The 25,050-nt window shown below is 44.5% G+C and overlaps 1 protein-coding gene across 9 annotated transcripts in view; it reads right to left on the bottom strand.

The window, feature by feature from the left end:
* Positions 1–14,625: 14,625 nt before the first annotated feature.
* The window catches only part of POC1B (POC1 centriolar protein B), a 72,264-nt gene continuing 61,839 nt past the window's right edge, over positions 14,626–25,050 (bottom strand). For 2 of the 9 annotated variants that reach the window (XM_055807443.1, XM_055807440.1), the window contains 2 exons: positions 23,782–23,939; positions 15,031–21,729 (listed from right to left, as the gene is read on the bottom strand). In XM_055807443.1, the coding sequence (XP_055663418.1) occupies positions 23,784–23,939 (156 nt within the window). In that variant the 3' untranslated portion in view covers positions 15,031–21,729; positions 23,782–23,783. The other 7 variants (XR_008747702.1, XR_008747698.1, XR_008747700.1 and 4 more) reach the window with 7 other exon arrangements.

Raw genomic sequence — 25,050 nt, 5'->3', positions numbered from 1 at the left:
CTGATATGCCCTTAAATTTGGTGGCAGTAATTAAATTAATAAATTAGCTTACTATTTGAAATCCAGATTCATATGGTTCTGTTACCTTAGCTGAGGAAAATACCAACTCCTATTCAAAAGTCCTGATCCATGGTGCAGGAATATCAAGCTATTTGTACAGGGACAACAAGGTCCTTATATTATTTCTTTGCCAATACCAAAGAGTTGAGTAGTGTCCAAAGTGTGTTCTTATGTTTTGCGTGCTGGTGTGTTTCTCTCAGCTGTTGCAGGCTCTTCAGGGACAGCCTGTATCATGCTATACTGGGCACATACATCACACTAGATGAGGCTGCTGAGGAAATGCTATAATCTCTTTAGTGCTGCCCATTTTGATGTGCTTAGAAGGGCTTACAAGGCACTAACATGTGGGCTTACCTGGGGAGGCATTAGTGCTATCTCTAGTTCCTTCAATAGCAGTGTCTGATTTTCATCCCTATGAGGAAGCAAACCTGACAGCAGCAAGCAAGTGTGGAAAGCAGCTCTCTCTTCCTAATGCTCAAGATTTATTTCCCTCTGTGTTTATGAGGTCCCCTGCTCCCAAATCTCTGTCTCGTTCTGGCCATGGGAATAAAGCCTGCCCCTGGGGTGATTGAAGGCTTGCTCTAGATGTGAAAAGAGTAAACAAGGACTTCGTTTGCACAGGGCAGGGTGAATCAGCTGTGCAGAGAGCAGAGCAGGGACAGCAAATTATGTAAGATAAAGATCTTTATCCTGGGACAGGCAGATTCAGGAAAAGAAATGCCATGCAGCTATCATATATTCTGGTTCCAAGGAGATGCAATTAGGAGTCCAACCCAGGCATGAACAATTCGGTTTCCGCTGTCTGTTTTTATATGGCCACTGGAATGTGTCCTGGGGACCTCATGGAGCCAAGCACACAGTTTGGCTCCAGGATATCGCAGGGGGAGAGGCGTGAACAGACATATGCCCTGGCACCTGCAACTCCCATTTAGCACATCTGCTTTACTTTTCACAGATGAAAATTCCTACGTGGGGACCTCTCCTGGGCCAGGCAGGACCTGTACTGAGTAGGGTAAATGCATTGACAGGGGCAAGAGTTTCCTTGTTATGGGGTCTGGGATGTTCCCTGGTGACCTGCTGCTGTCAAACACAGTTTGGCAAAAGCTTATCGAGGGGGAAGCACCGAACTGGGAGCCTGATCTAGGTGCTGAAGTGTCCTACGCTGAAAAAAAAGGGCTTGAATCACATGCTGAATTTGAAGCACCAGCAGCATCGCTGGCTCCCAGGGGACAGCATGTGATGTAAGCCTTCGTCTCCTGCAGTGCGAGGGCCTACCTTTCTGGTTTAGTTTGCTACATTTCACACACACACCACCCCCAAAAAAAGGACGTAAAAAGAAAGCTGCCAAACTACAGCGATCTCAAGGGATTGGTCACCACAACTCGGAAGTCCCACAGATCGGCCTATTAATTTCTTCCAATATGGAAGCTTGAGAGACTTCGGTTGGTGGGAGAGGGAAACCAGTGGAAAGAATTTGGTGTAAATAGAACAAATGGGGAAAGGATAATATCCTAACCATTGAGCAGTAACAAAAATGTCTGGGGCGGTATTGAGTTGTGCACGTTGCTAGGAAAGTATGTGTTTAAGGTGTAGAGTCCTTCTGAAAGGCATACATTTCAAGGTATAGCCACAAATGGGTATGGTAATTATTTCTTCATCTTTGATTCAGTATTCAAGAGCTTTGCAGTATACAACATCCCTTGAAGACTGGGTTTGTACAAGTATAATCTCTGCAAGTGTTGACAAGAGAATTACTGCTGTTGTTTATCCTAGCTTTAGTATGCTTAATTTACGAGGACTTAATGGTAGAACTGTCCCATCCAAACAGCAGACTACCACTTGATATACCAGAGCACCATGGCATGATGATTACAGTACCGTTCATGGTCACAGTTCGACTCATTTGGTACATTGGTGCCACCAGCATACTGCAAAGGTAAATTATATTAAATTATTGCTTTCTCTGAGCAGTTTTGTAGTGTAAAGTATGAACCATTTTCAGAACGTTTTCTATTCTGGCTAAACTGTGCACATAAATCTCTGTCCAAGTGTTCACAAGAGGTTGTTGTAGAGATGGCTACACCCCCGTGCTTTCTAGTAATACATTGGAGCCTCCCGGCTCTTAGAGACTTTCTCTGGTAGTTGTTATAACAATGTTGGTTTGTTATTTTGCTTCTAGCCCCATTTTGTACAATCTGCTTGATTTCATGTGGCAGTCCCATCAGATCAGGGAAATTAAGCAGTTCTGGATCACAATGGAATTTGAATGGGAATAAGACATCAGTGTGCAGGAAGCAAGGACCAGGATTAAGCAGTGCGCTGCTCCCTTTCCAGTCTGCACCAGGTCAGTGTCTCGGCACGAGGTTAGGATGAGCTGCATGGAGGGGAATGCTGTCCTGCAGATAAGAGGGCTCACGGCCAGCTGTATTAACTGTGAACGTTACACAGCATGGAGGTCAAAACTTAGTAGGTTGTAGGTACTATTGCTTTGATATCTTGTTTCAGCAAGGAGAATCCAGAAGACCATGGACAGCCACATCTAATCCCAGCCCTGCCCTTGTATGGGGCTCAGGCAGATTTTTGGAGAGCAGATACTCTCTGCAGCACTGCGATTTTTGGCTGTTTCCTTCGTGATGGGTAGGCAGGATCCCAAAGATACAGATTATCCTTTTTTTTTCCCTGAGTGAAGTGTAACTTTATTGAATCAGGGAAATCACATTAGAATTACGCTATGGATGATGTATCCTACATGGTTAGGTCTTGAGATACATAGAGGAACGCTCAGTGAGTCAGCCCTGCAATTTTTGGTAGAGTAGGTCTATTCCGGCGTGTGGGTGTTCACAGAACAATTACGTAAGTGTCAGGGTAGCGAGGAACTTTTGACATTTCTGGCAGCTTAACTGAATGCTTTTCAGTCAAAAATACACTAATTGTTGTTCTCTTGCATTAAACACACATCATTGCCTTAACTGGATTTGGGGGGTATTTTTTTAAGCATCAGTTGTCAGGGCAAGATATTGGAGCAGTTTTATTCTTGAGAAAAGAGGAGATTTTTCACAGTTACAGTGAGACGAACATTTGTGAGAACCATTTTAAACCATATAAGAGGGTGTGAAAGTTGCTATGCCATATGCCTGGAATTTACTATGGTAAAACTAATTACTGCCACTGAATGCAAGGGCTCGTCAGCATTTTCATCATCACACCCACCCTCAACACCTTTTCTCTTTTTTTTTTTTTTTTTTTGAGTTTTAGTTTGCCTGAATTTTTTGCCTATGTAGTTTTTGGGCTGCGGAATGATAATGCAGTCTCCAAACTAACACTTGAAATGCCTTATGGCTTATATTCAAGGTGAGTAGGTTCAGTATCCCACTGAAGTATGGTGGACTAAATTATGAGGCAGCTGCTTTTCTACGTGTATTATAGAGGGGAAGAAGGAAAACCGGTTTGTCTCCCAAGAGCAAGCTGCCCAAATTAGTCAGACTAGGTCAGTGTCCAAATGGCATTTTCAGAGATTTCTCTCTAAAGGTTAAATATGAAAGAAACAAAAACTGGTAACTGCTTGCTTGCTTTCTTATTTGATCCAAGTAGTGCCTTGGTACTAAAACCCAGTAAAACTGGCTAATTGATTATTGTTTTTTGTTTAATCTGGATAAATAAGCAATATTTCAAGTGATCATGACCTTGGTATACTGCCTCTTTTTCTACATGGTACAGTTAATGAGCCAGGTCACAACTCTGAATGGTGCTGGGCATCCAGCTGACCTGCCTGAGTGATTGATCATCTTGCAAAACAACATTTGTCCATGGATCTTGGAGAGTCAACAAATGGCTGTAGGATGTTTTTCACCTAAAAGAGTATATTTTCTGAAGCCAGTCAGAGAGGAGGGCTCTGTTACTTGCTCTGTGGGTTCAGAGGGAGAACGGAACCTACCAGCTGTTTGGGTGCTTGTCCATGCACAGACCATTGGCTGTGTTAGCAAGTCCTTACCAAGACTGGAAATATGTAAGATGAAGACTCTACCAGTGACAGTATGTGGTGAGGTATCACTGGGATAACCTGTGTTTTTTGTGCTCCAAAACCCATATTTTTGGCCAGGAATTTTCCTAATTAGTGAGGACAAATTCAGCCTGGATGTTCTGTCTTAATGTATGTACACTATGCCAACTCAGACTTTTAGCATAAGGGGGTACATTTTATTACTTGTCTCCAGAAATAGAAGACTCGAAGTTTGAATCTGAAGTTGCTGCAATCATCCAATTACTTCTCCAAAACTCAGAAAGATCTGCAGGATGAACCCATGGCCTTGTATCACTGACAGCCTGGTGGACTGAAGGGATTCATTGTTCTGATGTGTGCAGGAGGAATTGCTTAAATCCAATGAGCAAAAACAAAGGGACTCTCAGTGCCTCATATTTCCTCCCCAGGATTTATGCAATATGCAAATAAAGGAACCAAGTCTTCTGCACTGAGTGCTCGGGGTGAGAGCACTCTTTACTCTAGCCCAGCGCTTTCAACAGCCACCCGTGTTGATTCGTGTGGATACTCAGAGAAAACTGGAGGCAAATAAGCATGAGTTCTTGCATACCAAGAGCTCTCTGTGCTCACTGATAAAATTAATCTCTCTTAGATTCAGACACTGACTAATTATTTAAAAACAATTGCTCCCACTCCTTTGAGACTCATTAACAGCCCACGTGATGCCTCTGCTATGTCAGGTGGACAAGAACTGTTACACACACGTAGGGAGAGGTCACCTTCCCACATCATTCAGCTTCAGGGCAACTCAGAAATGTGCAATGGGGTATTTTCTTTGAAGGATTTTGTTATCTGGACTTTTTTTTAAAAAAAAAAAACAACTACAAAAGTAAATGTATGAATACTGCATTATAAGTTGGTAAAGCTAAGAGATATATTGCTATGGGAAAATAGTGATTACAATCTAATTGTCAGATGCATGCCTGTCCCTCTCTAATGAGGAGGTATCACTTGGTTCAATCACGTTGATACTATTATCTCATCTGAGTAAGATGATCAGTATTCTCAACCTAGAGACTGGACTGGAAACAAATAGAGCAGTAGGTATTTCTGGGTTTAGTGCTGAGGCAACTGTAGGTAAATTGACCCAATTCTCTTCATCAATATGTTCCATGACAAATAGCAACCGTGACATTAACATATTAGCAAGAAACAATAGGAAAATTCATAGCCATTGAGATAACAGCAGTCTGTGCCGTGCAAACCATTTCAGGTGTAGTGCCTCACCTCCCTGTGAGTGGCATTGCAGCAGTTTCTCAAGCTGGGTTAGCTGACATAGTAAGGCAAAAGCAGTGCCTGGAATAGGACCCGTGATGTTGATTGCCTTTTTGCTGTTATAAGCATAGCCCATATTGATTTTGCCACCGAGTCCCTGCAAAAATATATTGCATATTACTTTAGAAGGCAGATGAGGCCAAAATTGCAGAAAAATTAACCAAGGGCTTTTTATTCTCAGGGCTTGGAATTGATCAGTCACTTTGATGATCCATTAAGCTGGGTTCAGCACATTACCTTGAGAAAGAAGGGGTAAATGAACTTCTGACCACAAAGACAGTAGAGATGAGGTGGGAGAAACATGCCAGAGGGATCAGGTCCAGCTGTGGCAAGGCAAGCTCCAGACAGGGATTTCAAGTAAGGTGAAGATGACCCCAAAACTTCCCCTATGCCAACAGCTTCCCTGCGGATCTGTGCAGCTCCAGCCCTACGCCCCTTGTCTCCTTTCCTCCCAGATTCCAACCTGACCTTCATATACAGGCCTCCAAAAAAGTGTCACCTGCCTCCCGTTACTATGGGTTGAAGAGTTTACCTGCAAGCGATTCCTGGGCACCTGACATGTGTCCTACATGCTGCTGAAAGTGTTACATGGACTGGAAAGGAGGGAACCAAGCATTGGGTGAGGTTGTTTTTGCCTAAGACCACGTGTTAGAGACTTTTGCTTGGCTTGGGGTGGGGTTATGAACTGTGACTGAGGCCAGGGAGGAAACGGCAAGTTCTAGACAAAATGGGGCTACTGAACCTGAGATAACAGCCTCCCATGGAGTGTGGTCTCTCCCTCTTGAGAACAGGCTGCCCACCTGCTCTGGTCTCTGTCTTAGCTCTTTTTACTGGCATGGGCAGAAAATGCTTAGCCAACATATACTTCGGTAAAGACTGTTTTCCTTAGTTCTTCACAATGTGCCCAGCAAGGGCATTTGTTGAAACTCAAGGTGTCTATTTTAATTTCTGCTGCTGAGAGGCTGCCTCACACTTCTTTGTCAGCGTGGTCTAGTTCACTTTTGGAGGAAGTATGAAATGCTTCTTGAGAAGTGGCAGGGAGGACTTTGTTTTCTGACTCCTTTCCTTCCCTCAGGTCCAAAGAAGGGTTTCTAGGAAGCAATTTTGTGGGTTTTTTTAGAAGACATAGCACTTCTAGGAAGCTACAGTCACTGTATATTTGGAAGAGAGAAGATGAGTGTATCATTTCAGAGGAATCAAAATGAATTCCTAACATCTATATGTCAAAGATTTCCTCCAAGGATTTTCTTAGCACAAGGTCCATATTTTTCTGAAATTTCCCATACGTTTTCAGGACTTTCATAAGAACATGTGGGCTATATTTGCTACAGAGTGGCCCTTGGACCAGGGTGAATTTTTCCTTCCAAGCATCGAATTCAGCTGAAGCAACCCAAAGATCAAGTAAAAAATTTTGTTTTGCCCCACTGTCAGTGACATGTATGAATGACGGAAAACCATCCATGTGGCTAAACAGACTATCTCCACTCCCCCACAAGTAGTAACTTAATGGATGAAAGTAATATTCATCCTGATCATCTGTTTTGTAACAGGATATTTATCTCAAGCTTTCAAGAATGTCATTATTACTGGGGGAGGAGGGGAATGGGCAGTAAGACAGGATCTCTAATAGATTATTGATGCTGGGAAGCAGGTATATTGGAGGGAAGGAAATCTGCCTGAAACGCTTCAGCTGTGCTGTTGCCCAGAAAGAGGGACTGTGGGCCCATGGTAATACGAGGAGGAGGAGGAGGAGGAAGAGGAGGAAGCATTCTCATCATGGTCATTTAGGAGTCCAAGGAGACTAAGTAGGGTTTAAAAAATGATAGGACCCTGAAAGGGAGGGGGACGATGACACATCTAACACATGTGAAGAGAGGGCTGGTTAGGACGGGGACTAGGGACAAGGCTGTAAAACTGTTTCTGTGAGCACATCCTTAAAAGCTAATTGCATTGCGCTGCAGGGAGGCCAGCAGTGCAGGAGGCTGAATCTCACCTCTGGGACTCTGGTCCCGTTAAGCAAATGGCATGATTCTGACTGACACTGGCCCAGAGTATGGCTCAGTTGTTGTGGCCACCTAAAAATGATCTAATTTAAACTCTATTTCTGAACTAAGGAGCGTGAAAATTTCAAAGCTTTTTGCTTCTAGTCTGGACTTCCCGGGGTGGTATTAATAGCTTTGGTGAACTGTACTCCATTGATTTAAAGCACCTGTGCTTCTGAAAGTCAGGATTTTATCAATTTTTTATCACTTACACAGGAAGCAGTGCTGGGCTTAATGCTATTTATCCAGCTGGACATATTGACTTTGACTTAGGAGATCAAAGCATTTGGGTGAGGGATTGTGTAACATCTTCCTATAAGAATTGTCAGGGGTAAATTTACCGAGGTCTGAAACTTTGATTGATGATCATTTTGCATGAGTGTTCAGCATCAGGAAGCATACAATAGACCCTTTTTCTTAATGGAACTGCAGGCTGTGGCACCTTTAAACATACATATTTTTAAACATGTTTCATCACCTTCTGGAACATAGCAGTACATGAAACCCTGGAGGCGCACTTGAAAGTGAGCTTTGCCTTGGCTCCAAGGAGGTGACTCAAGACCCTTGAAGATACAGCTTGCAGTAGTGCAAGTTGGGAGCCAGTAAGGAGAGTAAGTTATAATAAGTCATTTGTCTTTTGTTGTTTGTTTATTTTTTTCTTTGGGTTTTTCATTGTAATAACAGCATTTCCCAGTAGGTAAGAGGCTGGAAGGTATCTTAGGAGCCCAGAGATTCAGGCCTGTGCTCCCATGAGTCCTCCTTGCAGGACTGCAGGCAACAGCACAGCCTGGCAGATAGATCCAGCCCTTCCTCCGAGGCTAGATAAAAGAGACCTGACTTCTTGTCCCAGATTAAGATGGGAGATATTACCTGTGAATCAACTTTCCCCACTTATTTATATGTGAAGGGTACTAGATGCTTGTTGTTAAGCACTTTGGTGTCTTATATCATCATGTACTAAGGGTTTATTCACATTCTCTAACTTTTAAAAGGCAGGACACTGCCCCCCTTCACTAGTGTAATGAGGAGAGACTGCACAGAGCAGAGCTTAGCAGGGGACTCTAGTTTAGGGGCATTATCTGCCCCCTGACAGAGAATACCTTCTACTGTTGGCTATAGAGGGTATGTACCATGGAGAATAATCTCCTGCCTCTGTCTCAAATAAAGTCATACAAAATACCTTTCCCAGCCTCAGTGGAACTAAAATGATAGTGGTCTCCTCATCACAGGAGGTGTTGTCGGCATGGATGTACTCTTTGGATGGTTGCCCTCACTGCAGTAGTAAGGGGCACATACAGAATTGAAATAGATGAAATATGATAGACGATTGTCTGAGTTCTTCTCTCAACAGAAAATTAAACCCCAATAAGCTCTATAGCATTATAATGGCCCTATTACTGTCCATCTCTGTGTTTGAAAGCCATGCAGAGCTTTGATCTGCTCCAAAAATTATTGCCATGTACAAGACAGTGTTACTTTTTTTTTTTCTTTTTTTTTTTTTTGGCTAGGTTCTTAACGTGCAGACCATGCCCAAAAGATGGACCAACACTACTCTGGCTTGTTCCATCCTCTAGCTGTGCCTTGTGGTTCGATCCCTAGGGCTGGCTGAGGCTGCAGGGAGCCGTGCTGGCCAGCACTTATCCAGGATTCAAGCGTGTGTGGCCAGCTTGCTGCTACCCAGGGCAGCACGGGCATTTTGAGTGGTGGTAAAGGGACCTGTTGCTGCTGCTGCTGTTTTGTCTGCAAGTTGTAGCCTTGGACCTGAGTGTGCAACATCCTGTGCACAGCTGTTACTGCAGTGTGCAGAGGTCTCCTGTCCTGCAGAAGGGTGGCAGTTTGAAAATGTTCTGTGGGCTTTTCCTTTCTTTTCCTTTTATTTTTTCCTTTTTTTTTTTTTTTTTTTTTTTAGCTACAAACAAACAAACAAAACCTAAATATTTGGAGTGCAGATTGCATGGCTCAAGGACTCAGGATGATTAAAAGCAGGAGCCACACAGAGACATCCAGAAATGATTGTTTTTAACAAGACAGGAACTTTGTCTGAAAACAGGATGACCTGCTGCAAAAGACGCCAACAAATCCCTGTAGAGCTTTAGAAAAAACAAGCAGGCGCCTGAGTGTGCTTAAAAAAAAAAAAAAAAAAATCCTGCCTTGTAATAAAAAGGGATGTGAGAGTAAACAGGAAAAGAGCACTCCACACTGCGAGCAGCCTGGAGGAGGAGAGGATGGGAAGAGCGCTGATCTGAAAACCTGATATGGAAACTGAAGGGAAAGATTTCTTAATGTTCCCCAGGACAAACTCCATGTGAAAACAGAGCCTCAACGCAGCTTTGAGTGGCAGTTGCCTTCTAGTTCCCGTGTGCCTTTGTACCAGTGGTGTGGACAGTTTGGGAGGGTAGCACAGGCTCCGCAGTTTTTGTTGGCTGGCTTCTGTGGCTGTAACGAAGTGTCATTTCTGACTTGTATGAAATACAGGCTTAAGAGATATTTCTGCTGCATAACTGTATTTCCTGGTGATGCAGTTACTGCAGTTCTGCACACCTGTACTGTAGTTATAGTGCACTATGGCTCACTCTCCCAATTTTAGTTGTGAATCCCATGACATATGTTTTTTTCCGCTAAGCCCTAGCTCCTCAGGTCTTGCAATTTCATGACTGTCTTCGTTTTCATGTATCTGAAACAAGTCTTTCTAGCCTTCATGCCTGAGAAAGAAGATCTTGAAATTGTAAATGAAATGGCAGTTTACCATAATGTGTAGACCAAAATTCTATTATTGATTTTTTTTTTTTTGATGGTTAATATTAACATCAAATGCTATTTTAAGCAATTAGGATATTTGGGCTTGATCACATTGGCATTGGCAGAATTTTCAGGCTCAAATACTAAGCAGGTTTCCCATTGCAACCCATGTACCATCGCTGAGACACCCGTAGCGATACATGTGGTGGGATATGTATGCAGCATCAGGCCCAGGCACAGCAGAAACTTTTAAAGCAGGTTTCTCCTCAGTGCTGCTCAAAAGTCTAACACTTCCTAGGAATTCACTTACTGCAGCTTGCGTTCACATGTGGCCAGAAACAGATTCAGCAAGCTGTAAAAACCACAGAGAGTAAAAGATTCAGCCTCTCAAATGTGGGGCCTGGTCCCCAGCAAAAGACAGGCGAGTGGTTTGGTTTGATGTCATTGGTTTGGCTTCGTGTCAGGGCTTTTGGCATGGAGGTTGCTCCCCGCTGGGCACCAGACAGCTCTGCACAGCCAGCCCCACCATGGCAGCGATGCTCCTGCTCTTGCCAAATGAGCACAGCTCTTCTGGTTTGGTGGCTCCTGTGGAAAATGCTGCAGTTCAGACAAACACCTATAGCCTTACAAGCATTGATGGGAGTTACAGAGAGGCTATTGGATCTTCTCCCCTGGATGCAGCCCTAAATCTCCAGTGATGCATGTGTCCTAGAGCTCCTTTAGCTCCCTGAGGGCGTTTACCAGCCCTGGCCTGGGAGTGTCTCCATGTCCCTCGGTACCAGGGCTGCCTTCCAGAGAGGCTCCAGCCTTTCTGAGTTGTACTGGGGGAGCAGGGAAGGAAGACTTGTTTGTGAGCTCTTCAGATAATGGAAAAGACATTTGTCTCCACCCTCTTCTGGGTATTGCTTTAAGGCTGACAAAGAACAGCTTCTCCTCGCCCAGGAGGAGGACGGGAGTGCTCAGTACAGGGGCTGCCCTGAAGCTGGGCATCTCAGACTGGGGGCCCAATTCTGCAGCTGTTCACAGGGGGGACAGCTACCCCTGCACGCCTTTTTGGCCCCTGCATTCTATGCAAAATGCTTCCCACTCAAGAGCTGTTGTGTTTTGATCTGTGCTTAGTTCACCTGCACCATTCCATTTTGCACCTGCTTTCTCGGGCAGCCCAGTACCTTAGGCATGGGTTTTTATTCATGCACTTTTTTTTATTACATAATGGACATGGGTTTTTTAGTTTGCTTTAGTATAAATGAAAAGTGATTTGCTGCTGTTAATGTATGTGACTGCCCATAGGTCAAATACTTATCCATGGCCTGCAGCACCCTTCAGCACTGCACTACTTGAGGTGAAGAATTACATAGTAGACACTATAATCAGAAAAATTTCCAATTTCCAAGAAATTAAATTGAAAATGAAGTAATTCTTTACCTCACCAAGATGGATAGAAATACCAGCTGCTTAGTCTGCCAGTTACCTTACTACCTGATCCTCACATGCAGGCTCACAGGAACACAAACAACTGCAGCGGCATGCTTTGGTTTGCCTTCATTCCTTCCAAACTCACTATGAACACAGAACACAAAAACCTACTCACAGGGTGTAGATAAGCATGTCTGTTGAAGTACCTTGAGGATTTTTTTCTTACAAGATGTTCTTGTCCTCCTCAGACAAGCAAAGACATGATATCATTTATATTGGTCTAAGAAAAATTAATTCTAAGTAGACATGTCAAGGTGGTGACAGCTTGATTTATAAAAGCTTGTAAAATAAGTGTGCAAGGTACTTAAATACATCATTGGGGGGGGAAAAGTTAATTCCTTCTCCATAAGCAAGACATGCTTTAAAGTCTGCCTTAAAATGAATACAGATTGGGTGAGATGTCCCAGGTCCCAGATTCATCTCACAAATTACCAAAGGAGCACAGCAGAAGCAGCATCACTGGAGACCTGACACAGGAAAAAATGTTTCATTTACATTAAAAAATGGTGAGTTCAGGGCAGCTGCTTAGATTTCTGCAAATATTTTTTTTTCCATAACTCTGTCTTAAGTAAGACATTGTGGCTTCTGTTCATCACTTTTTATTTGAACAGTGGCTCTTGTGAACCCTTGCATTTACATTTGAAGACATTTTAACTCTTGCAAATGACTTGTTGATCTCAGCTTCTTGGAAGGGAGTCATGGAGTACTGATGCCATTAGTGCAGGATAACTTTTAGGCCATTCTCTTTTTAATGGGCTATGCAGTAATTGGCTATTTTGGCACTGCCTGGCGGGGTCTCCAGCTTGGCCCAGTTTTGCTCTCTCAGTGGCTGCCATGCCTGTGCCCCATGAACGCCTGGAAGCACAGACCTTCTTCCCTGAGAAAAAAGGCCATTCAAACCAACCATTTTGCTGCAAAAAGCTCCCTGCTTTGGGCAGTGAGAACACAACCTCTTCACACCACTGCCCTCTCTCCAGGGGGACACTGCCATTTGCAAGGGCTAGCCAGGCAGCACAGAGGTCATGCTGGGCGTGGAGAGGTGCAGCCCAACGCCAGCGTCCCCAGCAGGGGACAGTCATGGCCACTGCCGTCCCTGAGCTGGCTGTGGGGAGGTGGCTCCTGGAGAAGACAGCAGGGAAGAGAGCAAAGGGGAGGCAGGCTGTGGTTAAGGTGTGAGGAGAAGGGGCTATTTAAGCAAGGGGCCAAGGCTGGCAGGGACCTCTGGAGACCGAGCCCCCTGCCCGGAGCAGGGTCAGCCAGAGCAGATTGCCCAAGATCAGATTCTGCACCTTTAGCTGTCAGCAGTGCAGAAGCAAGCCTTGAAGCCAGAGGTTTAGCATAGCACAGCTTATGCCAAACTCATGCGGAGAGGTTCCGAGCTGTGAGGGATGATGCTCTGAAAAGAAATTTCAACAAAGCTCTTTTTCTTTATATTCCAACTAGTCACAGATTATTTTTTCTTCTTGCTCCAGATATTATTTTGCATCATTCTGGCCATATGGAAGAAAGCAATGATGCCGTTCTGATCTGCTGCCTTAAAAATATGAAATGCTGTTTGTGTGATCTTCAGAGTAGATTAGATCTGGGAATTTCCACTTTGGGGAGGATTTTCAACACGTTGAAATTTGTTTTCAATCTAGACAAGCCACAGTAGTGTCAAGTTGTCCTACAAATCAGAAATCCTATCACAAATTGATTTTTAAAATATGTAAATGTTTTATTGATGTTTATAAACAGTGCTTCAAAGCAAGATGTTCCTTTTTTAACTTTTTATAAACTTTTTTCTTTTATAAACTTCCTTTTATTATTTTACATAATTTGATTTTTAAAAGATTTTTTTGATAAAAAGGTTAAAAAATATTCTTTTGGCCAACTAGAGTCTCAAAATATTCCATGAGGAAGGACTCTCAGAGACAGTCAGCAGTGGCATCGCTGCTCCCTCTGAAGTCATCACTGACTTCTGGGGACAGAACATGACAGAACCATGAGTGCTTTTAGCAAGCCCAATGTTGAAGAATGCTGTTCAGCACAAGGAGTTAAAAAAGAAATACTGTGAAGATGGGAGCTGTGGGTAAGCATCTCTCCAGTGGTACATGTCATCTATGATCAGTTATACCTAAGTTGTGAGGCTTGATGATAGACTGTGGTGTCTGTTTTCCTAATGTTATAAAATGACATAGGATTTCCCTTACTAGAGGTTGGCTACTCCTGGTAATGGAAATAATACAGCCAACGCAGGTACAACTGCTTCTAAGTCTCACAGAGGGTTTAGGTGTTGCTGCATTACCTTCCCAGCACTCTGGTTTCTGGAGAGATGCGAGCCGCTGGAGTGGCTGCGGTGGCAGTGAGCCAGTGCTCCCAAGGCAGGTTCTCCGCTCCAGCTAATAAATCCCCTGGGAGCTGGGCTGGTAGTGCAGTGCAGTGTGCTGGCGCTTCAGTGGCTTGAAGAAGAGCTGGCCCAGGTGCAATGTTCATGCTCCAGCAGTGCCCCACTGGAGACAGCCCGGGTCTCTGCCCCACATCCCAGCCACTTTTCCATGTTGGGAGGTGGTGCACTTGCATCCCAGCCAGCTCTGTGTAGAAATGATGGGTTTGGGTTTAGCGCAGTGGGGACACAGCCGTCCTGCTTCTTGCCTCATCTGCCCCTGGAAGCAGTATAGACATGCCTGCATGGTGCTTCCCCTGAGCCAGGAATCCTGGGTGGTTTCAGCCATCATCCTGATGGCACTGTTTGTCCCCCAGACAGCTCAGCCGCCCAGACACTGAGATAGAAACATACTTGGGGAGACCATCTGGCATCATTATACTTCTGTAAGAAGTAGGCGAGTTCATTACTCCTACAAGGGCACTTACAGTACAGGGGAGATTGGACTTCACATCGCTGAGTTTACATGGTGTGGCCTGGGTTGTGCCAGCTCAGCCCCACATGGGGATGGCTCCTTACCCTTCCCATCTTCATTCCTTAATCAGACATAAGTCATGCAATGCTGAAAGGTACAAAGCAAAATGTAAGAAGATTTATTAGGGTACATTATACCAGTACTCAAAAACAACACAGCAAAACAAAAAACAGCAACATAGAACTGTATCCACATGTACTTTGGATGAGTTTGCAGCAGCACAGAACCATTTTCTGAGGCATTTGACATGCAAAGTGCACCTATGGCCTTTCCTGGTATGAAATGCAGAACATTTTCAAAGTTTCTTGGCAGTGCAGACAGTGAGTTACTGTTGACTAGATGAAGTGATGCCACAAGTGGGAAGTGATAGATGAGGAGACAACGACAGCTCTTGGGGGCGCAGACAGATGTGTCTCCACTGCAGCACAGGGACAGATGTATCTTGTTCAGTCCAAAATTGCTTGTAAGTTGTCGTTGTCCAGTGTCACTGCTGAGTGAAATAAAGCCAAACTTGATTACTAACACAGAGTCTCTAGTCCTTTTCTCGTAGTCTGAGTCTATACATCATAACTCCAGGTTAAATTGCATATATTGGGGACGAACATAAAATAGCTACAGAGCCCAGAAGTGCAGATGACTGGGGAATCATGTTAATGAGATAAAAATCGTATTTTTCCTTGCAAATGCCAAGGGGCTATTTAAAGAGGAGAATTTTCCTTGGGGGAAAGCATTTCTGAGGGTTTTTTCCCATTGTTTTTCAGCATCATTCCAGCTGAGCCAAATAAGCCAAGCTACCAGAAACAGGGCAGTATCACCCGTGCGTGTTGCAAGAGCAGCTGCGGAAGGGGAGGAAGACAGAGACAAGCTGCTGGGGGAGATATGTGGGGCTTTGGCAAGTTGTTGAGCTATCTCCTGAAGAAACCAAGCAGAGTCCACCAAGAGCAGTCTAGAGCTGCTGCATGAGGAGGAAGAGGAGGCGGGGGTGGATTCTCTTTCCCCAAAATGATCCCGTGGTAAAAAAGAACCAGTAACTATAAGCAGAAAAGAAAGATAAGGGACAAGTGGAGAAAATGCTTAGTAAGGGATAGAAGATGCCAGACCTTCTCATGGTCCACTGACTCCCTTGCCAAGCAGCTGTGTCCTACAGCTGGTGGATAGTCCCAGCTGGTGGATAATCCTAGACAGGGAACAGCCAGCCAGGGAAGGCATTTCACGAGTGGGGTGTATACAAGGCTGTACTTCATCTGCAGGCCTCAGTGGAGGAAAAGGAGCAGAGATAATGCCCTGATGGGTAGTAGCAGGCATAGATGTGATGTTCTTTCATCATGCTTGTTTATGGTGTGGCAGCTGGGCTGAACATGCTCATTTATATTGCATTGCACAATGTGTGAGTGCTCAGCAGAGGCAGGTACCTGAAAACCAGGCATCAATGAAGGCTGCAGATCTACAGTGAACTAAACCTGACCACAAACAGGCTTTAATATTGCACTGCAGGACAGTAACTCCTGCACTAAAACAAAGAAGAGGTTTGAACATGTGGGTTGTTGGCTTCATGCACTCTGGCAAGGACCGCCATGCTGATGTTTATAAACCATCCTAGAGGGTGTCTGAGAACAGCGCAGGAACTCAGCAAGGGCAGCCAGTCTTCAACAACACACCGCAGTTGAATTTAGGGGGTGAGGTAACTGGACTGGGCTTGGGCCACCCAGCAGCAGTCCAAACCCGGCCAGTAGTGCCAGGCTATACACCTGTGTAGACATAGCTTGAGCAAAGTACTCCATGGGTGCTACCACAGCCTAGGCAGCTTTTGCTGGTGGGACTTTCTGAAGAGAGTAGAAGAAACCCAAGCTGGACAAACAGGGCAAGCAAGGAGGAGAGATTGCAGAATCTTTTGTAAAGAACCCAAACTATAGCAAAGCACATGGAAACGTACCACCTGAGAGCAAACTGTTGCATGTGAAATGCTATGCTGTGATAGGGAGTTGAAGAAAAAAAGATTAGTGACTTTGTAGATGAATGACCAAAGTGCTGGCATAAGAAAATGAGCTCTTGGTTTGCTGTAAAGGCGTTTGTTATGCTTTCAAGTGCTGAGCAACAGGAGTGTACAACCTGTTTCAATTTGGTGGGAAGAGGCAGCTGAGAAGTAGGGGTACTCCTCTGAATTAAAAACTGACTTTGCTAGAGTGGTGTTCCTGGCAGGTTACACCTGTTTCCCACCCCATGCCTTGCTGCCACTCTGTCTGGAGCAACGTGCTCTTAACAATAGCTGGTGGCTGGAAGGTACAGCGTGTGCTGCACTGCTCATTTCCCCTTCCTCCCAGCCTGATTGTTATTGCAGCAGTCAGGAGCAAGAAGGGCTCTTTAACTCCATTAAGCTGTGAGAAACTGCCGCTGTGACAGCGAGGGTCTGACTTCACGCAATACAAAGTTGAGGAAAAACATTTGAAGAGAGAAGATGCCTTCCTGTAAGTACTTAGTACTGTAAAGCATATACATATACACACACACTCACATGCCCATGCATCCGGGAGGAGGTGTGTGTCCATGGGGGAAATCCTGCCTGCACAAAAGTCAATAACAAAAATTCCCACCGACCTTGGCAGGGCAGGGCTTCAGCAACTGTCTGTGCATGTGGTGGGACATTGTACAAGCATTCAGGCACACTGTGAGCACTTTTACTCACTGTAAGGCTGGGGGATGGCAGTCTGAGCTGTGCTAGCAGGGCACTGGGATACGGCTGGGGAGTGAGAGCTCATCCTCAAGCCAAGCCCCATGTGCCAGCAGCGTCGCATCACCATGTTGTCATGGCTTCCTGCGTCATGTCTGAGCTGGAGCAGCTTTGCCTGCCTGTGAGTCGCGAGAGCAATCCCAGGCAGTGACCTTGCCTACCTCCAGGGACTGGCAAGGGTCTTTGGTTTCTTGTTTGGTTTTGGCTTGGGGACTTTTCCTTTGTTTGTTTGTCCCTTGTTTGTTTGTCTCTTTAACATTTGTTTGGATTAGTCTAAAAACTGGTAAACTGCCTTCATTTACTCTGCTCCCAGAACAGGTAGGATAGTTTTCAAGGGTCAATTGGAAGAGCCAGCAGGCACTTGGATAACTCTAATCCTACGTTCAGTGGTCTCATCCATCTTATTTCACCCTTGGCTCTGCCTTTGCTGAGGCAGAAATTCAAGAAGCCTACTGCTACAACTGACTTTAGTGGTTACTGTCTTGAATACAACTATTTTAAGTTTGATTGTAATTCTATTCCAGTGGGTTTTTTTCAACTGTTTTGAATTTGTGCAGCTCTAAGCATCTTTCAGTGATAATGTAGATAGAAATTTAAGATCCTAGCATAACAAATATAAATCTTGGATTTCCTTAGGTACCTTTTGGAGATCCATTAAAAGTAATGTAGGGGCCCAAGGTTTAAAGACCTGCTCTAGTATTTTCAGCTATAGTGTGCCAAAACTTAAGTGGCTATTTTCACATCAATCCCTGCATGCAGTGGGTCAGCCACCTGATTTTATTAGCATAAAATGCATATTGTATTTATGGATTCCTCCTGTTCATAACTATCATTTTGTAATAGCTGAATTGTCATTTTTTCTCTCCTTCTTTGGCACTGCAAGCATCACAAGCCAGCATCACCACGTGTGACAGGCACTTACCTGCCACCTTCATCCTGACCACCCACCTCCCAGCCAGGACTCCTCTGTGGGGCACAGAATTGGGTGACTCCCAGAATCAGAGCTGCGATTCCTACAGGAAAGCAGTATGTATCCGTGCCTGGGACCAGACTTGGGGCAGTATGCCAAGTGCTTTTGAGAACTTGACCCCAACTCTAATTACCATAGCTGATGGCTGTCCGCTTCTGAAAGTCTGCTGCAATGTTATGGGTGCTGAACATTCAGAAAAATCAGATAAAGAACAGGCAGTCAGTGGGGTGCTGCCTCAGTTTGGGCGTGACACAACGCAGAACAGGGGCCAGAGCTGCTAGTAAAGGAAAACAGAAATGTGTTCACAGTCATAGACAGTGTCTGGTCAAGATTCCAAATACCTGATGAAACCAACCAAAACAGTATTACTAGCAAACATCAAGCATACCTATTTCTGCGTAAGTATAAAATGCTAAATCACTTCCAGAACAAACAGTCAGAATCTCCTTTGTAAAATACTAGCATGTCCTCAGCTCCTGTGGAAGAGCTCTGAACTAAGAACCTGAATCCAGGGCCTTTCAGTTGCTCTGGGCGAACACATCCTCACTTCCATGCAGAGCCATGGCCCCTTGGCATGCTCTGCATTTCACTGGAACAGACGGTAAAATTGCAAGCTGCTGCAGAAGTAAAAGTGCTGAACTGTTTTGGAGCTCTGTCTGGGTGGGTGAAATTCATTACAATTTAATGATTTTTTTTTTCCCATTCATTTTAAAGATGTGTGTGAACTACTTTCAGAATGTCATTTTCGTCTGTGATTTCTTTTTCAGTGAATCTTTACACTGGCTATTTACATATTCTTTACACTCTTCCTTTGGCACATCTGTATGTGGAAGCCTGTGCGGGATAACACATACAGGATTGTGGTAACCACTCTATAAAGACGTAAAGTGCGGTCATTGCCAGAGTGCAAACCAGAGTCTATCAAATTTACCTTCAAACAGGGATCTCAGCTGCCCCCAAACATATCTGGATGACCCCCACATGTGTTTGCAATATGCTGCAATGACATACATGTGTTCCCACGCGGCCTATCGCCACACTGACAGCACAGGCTTCTTTGTTCAGAATCATATTATGCATGTGTTTGTTATTCATGTTTCTGCTTCCCCAACTTTCCTTTGATGTAAATTTAATAGAACTTTTTTCATCATTATTTGAAACAGAAACTCTGGGACAAAAGGAGCATCAAATATAGGACATACTGAATAACATTAGGCAATGTTTCATGCTTTTTCTGCAAGTCTAAGCCATAATAAAACATACACATTTCTCAGAAGAAAAAAAACCTCTCAACTTTTATTCAGGAGCTACAGACTTAGAGTTAGGGTAAGGCTGGGATGCCATGGTGCTGAGCTGACCGAAGTCTACCACAGAGGGCTTGTGTCGAGGGAGGCAAAAGACTGGCTTCAGCTGTGCTAGAGACATTTTATTTTAAGTGGGCATTAGCTTCTAAGTCCCCTGCAAGTCTTATAATGTGTCATATACACATTTGGAAAATAAATGGAAAGATGCTTATGTGAAGACCGGGAAAGATGTTTAATCTTAATCTTTGCATTCCTCTATAAATGTTTCTGAGCGACACCTTCACCTGTTGTTAGCTTGCACAGTGTGTGAAGATAATGCTACTCTGTGCTTAACCTTTAAACAAAACTTCTGTGATTACTGGCCCTGGTTCCCAAAGAGACTGTGAGAAATGCACAGGGCAGATGGGAGCAGGCTTTCCCAGTGGATGCTACAGAACATTTCTGTAATGATTTAAAGCCATGTTAAACAATAGCTTGTTCACATTCAAATGCAGAGCATCCCAAGATGCTGCATGAGGCAGGGGAGAGAACTGAAATTGCTTTTGCGGAGATGCTAGGCATAATTAAAGGCTTATGTCTGAATCTTACAGCTTACAAACTGCTGTACAACAAGGGAAACAGCTCCCTAAGTAGCTTTTTACTAAACACTAAATATGCTATCATAACTATAAAAGATAGCTATCCAGCTGCTGGTGAATCGTGTGCTTGTGGTACTGTGGACATCACGTCCCTGCTCTCCCCTGGAATCCATCCCTTTCTGCTGCTGGAAAATAGCAAAGGTCCTCCAAGGAGCAGCTGAAAAGTTTAATAAAAATAAGTCAGAGCTGTTTAATCTGCTTTTGCAATCTGGCTGCACTTTTTCTAAAAATCATGATTGTTCCTTTGACAAAGTTCAGGGTGAAGTGAGAGCTTTTAGCATGGCCCCCAAAGAGGGAGGAGGAAAAAGCTGCTTGCTGTCTCCCCTTTTGACATGACAAATAAAGGCAAATGTGTGAAGGTATTAGAGCCCCACTACAGAGCAGGAAGAGGAAAACAAATGGCACCACACCATATGCCTGTAATCCCAATTAAAATGCATTCAAATTCATTTGTCTTCTCCTCAGGTTCCCTTTTCCACACCAGTGAACAAGCATGTTTGACAACAGAGTGTGGGAATTTCTAGTTCACTGAGCAGGTTTCCTTTTTCTTTGCCCCTGCATCTACCTGAGGCTGCTGCCCCAAACCCTCACCATATACTCCGAAGCAAGACTTGTCTCCTCTTGCCATACAGCCAGGCATTGTACACCATGCCAGGGACTTCAGGAGAAAGCAAACTGGGAAGCAGCAGACATGGCTTGAGGTAAAGCACTCTCAGTGGCAGAGCTGGGCTTTGTAGGAAATCAAATCTTTTAGGCTCCCTGATGACACTATGCTTAACTTGCTGCCTTTCCCAGGCATACAGCTTCCCTCACTTGAGGAATACATGTGGGGAAACATCTAGCAGGTGAGCGGCTCCTTCTCCCTTCAACAGGCACAGAGTTGCAGGCACGGCCGCCAAGGTGATACCTACTCAGTGCCACTGGCAAGTAGGAGACGGGGAAAATGCTGCAGGGTACTTGGGAGGCTGGAAAATACCTTGGAGTCAGCGAGGTCATGAACACATGAGAGGAAGACTGTGTGGGATGTTCGTTAGAGGCTGAACAGATCGAGAGGGAGAGAATGTTAGTGTGGCAAATCAATCTGCAAGCATCAAATTGATTTTAAAAAATGCAAAAGGATGCACTCACCATCATAAAATCGAATAGGAAGAGCAACAAATAAACATGGTCTATGGTTCATAAAACCATGGTCAGATAGATAGCAGAACACTTTTCTCAGGCAGGATATCAGGCAACCTCATTTGCAGCTTTTCACATTTCTACTTTTCACAGTTCTAATACAGAACTAATTACATCCCTCTAAAGGGCCTCCTCTCTCCATCTTCCTACTGACATTAAACTTATTGACTGGACATCTGATCACAGCGTTGCTTTGCACTGTCTCTTCCTTCAGACTCTCTTGTTTTCTCGCTTGTACCATCTTTCAGTTCTCAACCAAGAATTCAAAACGCTTGCTTGTAACTTCGCAGTCTCCAGGTTTTGGGTTTTACATCCTCCTCCTTGCCAGCCTTTTCAGATCTCCATCCCACTGCTTCCCACACAGAGTACAGCTGCCAGGCTGATGATACAGATGCAGAGATAAAATTCAGTTCTCAAGAGCTGCCTTAGTAAAATGATTTTAACATACAATACCAGACAGTTTTCTCTGCATGCATTTTCTTCATGCTTTTAGGTTCACACCTTGACCTTTGCCTCTTGAGCAGGTGGGGCAACCAATGGCAGGAGCAGGGTGTTATCTGCTGTGCTCACTCGTGCCACAGGAAGGTGCGCAGCTGAGGAAGACACCAAGCAAGTGGCTCAGTAGATGTTTAGTTAAGCAAAGATCTGCTCTGCAGACTGGTAGGAAACGGGGTCTAATGGACCAGGGCCACTTCTTCCTGTTGCCCCAAGCCTGACTTCTGCCAACACTACAAATCTCCTTAGTCCTGCTTCAAACTCCTCAGTGTCTCATACTGTCCCCATCCACCCTTGCAGTTTTCGGATCTTCTGCCTCCTTTCCCCAGTCTTAGTCTTCATGCTGAGCTAGTCTTGGTCCCACTGTATCTACATTTTGTCTGGCCTGGGTCATTCTCTGTGACAGCTTCCAGTGAGCTGCCTGCCTGTGCCCTCAGAAGGAATGTCTCCTACACCAGTTTGCTCCCATCAGCTGTCCATATGCTTTCTGATGACAGAAGGCCTCCAGGGAAGATCCAAAGACAGGATCACATATTAACTCCTTCTTCAAAAAGGCTGAAAGTTTCTAGATAATTTAATCCTGAAAAGGATACCTAGCATGGAAAATCTCATTCAAACATTGGGAAATTTGTGGGAATGGCCTCTTACGAAGAGAAATGCAGTAAATGAGTGTTATTTGTGGCACTCCTGGTCTGTGGTTGAAATAATTATAAGGGCTCTTGCCCACCACTTTCCTAACCAGGAGTCAGGGCTCCCAAATCGGCTAAGTGAGTCTGTATGTCGAGCCATATTAGTGCTGTATGAACTGTAATATTTACTTCAAATCCTCTTGCAGACACTGTACTGATTCAAACTTGATCCCATAGCTGCTACAAACAATGTAATTGTTATACAGCTCGTTATCCCCCAACAGCTGGCAGAAATGAGCTTAGTAATTCACGCACAAGCTTGAAAATATGTCTGCACTTCTGTGTTACCCATCACGACTTCTTAATGGCCACTTGGACAGGCATCTACTGAACAGTATTGGAACTGATGCTTCAGACTGCTCAGAAGAAACGAGCGAACAGGAGGCAGATTCCTCCTGGTGTATGCTGAGGTTATGCCCATGGTCACTTTTTCCTGTGTGACTGTGGAGGCCATGGAGTCTCTGTTGTGTGAGGTAAGCCACGACAGAAATCTGTGAGGAGGCACAGCATTCTGAGGTTGCCTCACACTGCTCAGGGTTTGGCAGGCCCATTGTTTATATATACAACATTAATACAAAATTGATGCTTTTGGGAAACTCCACCCATGTGTGATCTAGAATACTTCCTGATATGCCCAACAAGACTTCAGCCAAGTGCACTAATTGTAGGCTGCAAAATATTTTTTCAGAGGAAAAGGATGGGAGAGAAGTAAGGGTGAAAACATAGAGAGGAAGAGATAAGGAAAGAACTGATGGGCTACAGCAGGATGGACAATATAGGCGGGACAAACAATGAATGCAGAAGGAGTCAGAGATTGTGGGTACGTTTGGGAAAGCTGTTCAACCTAATTATCAGAGGCTGGACTTAGGCAGAATGGGGTTCATATTTGTCTGCTCCCTATCTCTCTCTCTCTGCCCGCATTCAGCTTCTGCTGGCATTGCCTTTTCCACTCACTCCCCTAAAACCTGAACCCCCCTTCTTATTCTTGGAGGTTTCAGGGTCTGGCAGGGCTTACAGCACTGCCTAGGAATTTATACTGGGGCACAACCCTTTCTTTCCCCATTCTTTCTATAGCTCCTGGCCATGCTGTGACAGCAATACAGTCTAATCCTGCTGGTTGCACTAGCCTCTTGGACAATCCACTTTCAGATGTAATGGTTTTCCTGATTGAGAAAATATTAAAACTGAGAGGTATGGAAAAACCAAGATACTCTAATGCTTAAAGAGAATATTAAGATGATGCTTACAGCTATTGTTTGGTAACACCAAGACCAAATAAAATCCAGAGTTTAAATCTCCAGGTCTTCTCAATGTTGGCCAAATGCTTCTTCTCAGTCACATGCTTTTCAAAGCCAAGTTGACCCAAGTACACAGACACAATTAACATACTGATGAAACTGATGGGCTGAAGGAAAGAATCGTATATGAGAGCCTGGAGTACAGAGGCAGATAAAGCTGCTGCCCACAGCATGAGCCCTGAGGTGAAAGAAGTTATCTGCCTTCCCGACCTTGCTTCATCTATTGAGCCTCCAGGACCCTGGGCACACGCCTGTACATGGTCCTGCCCTCAGATAACCCCACATTTAAAGAGAAAAAAACGAAACAACTGGCACCCCGCAGCTGATTCAGACTGACGTGCAGAGAAATATCTCTGGCACCAAGGGAAGATGGAGCAGATAAACCAGGAAGCAGCATTCAAGGCACAAGCAGCTGGCCACTGAGGCAGATTTTTTAAAGTGTATCTCTGTGCCTAAGGTCCCAGGAAGCCACCTCACTTCCATGATTCCAGCAGCTATGAGTGCCCAGAAGATGCTAGAGAGGTTGATGCAGCCTCTGTACCAGAAACTGGCCTGGGAGGAGTGAGTGAAAGAGACAGAGCTGAAGGGCACTGCTAGTACAGAGAAACCACAGTGCAATTAGGCACTTAGAAAATAGGGAGGAGGAGACCAATATTGGCACTAGGTTTCCTGAAAATGCTCAGAAATGAAGCTCAATGTGGTATGAAAATGCTTTAGCTTCCAGGCAGTTTAACCTGAGCAGCTTGTCTGGAAGAGAGGATCTAGAAGAGACCCAGGATGCTCTGGGTCTCCCATGTAACAAACTGGGCTGTGCAAGCTCCTTATTATCAAAGTACTTAATTCTGAACAACCAGAAAAAGCCAGGCAGAGTCAATGTGTATTTCTCCCAAGACCTTTTCCCTCTAATTAAAAGAAAGAAAAAAATATCAAGAAAAGAAGTCAGGAAGAATCACAGGTTCAGTCCAGAGCTGTCCGGGAGCTGTGGAGCCTGGAGATCTGCCAGGCAAGCTGGCAGGAAATCAGGCGGGCTTGTGATGGAAACCTGCCTGTGTTTCATCGGAAGTTCATCCAAACAGAGATGCTGCTGCGAAACATTCTGCTTACAACAAATCAGCATTCTCTGACAAAAACCTGTGCTGTTGGAAACCTCCCAGCCAGTGTTTCTTGTGGCATAATCGTTCCTCAGATAATAAAAAAAGGGAAGAGAGGAACTGGGTG

The sequence above is a fragment of the Falco peregrinus genome, chromosome 6, assembly GCF_023634155.1.
Source record: "Falco peregrinus isolate bFalPer1 chromosome 6, bFalPer1.pri, whole genome shotgun sequence".
Lineage (NCBI taxonomy): Eukaryota > Metazoa > Chordata > Aves > Falconiformes > Falconidae > Falco > Falco peregrinus.
Note: the sequence above shows the minus strand (reverse complement) of the source record. Positions and strands in the feature narration are given on the sequence as shown.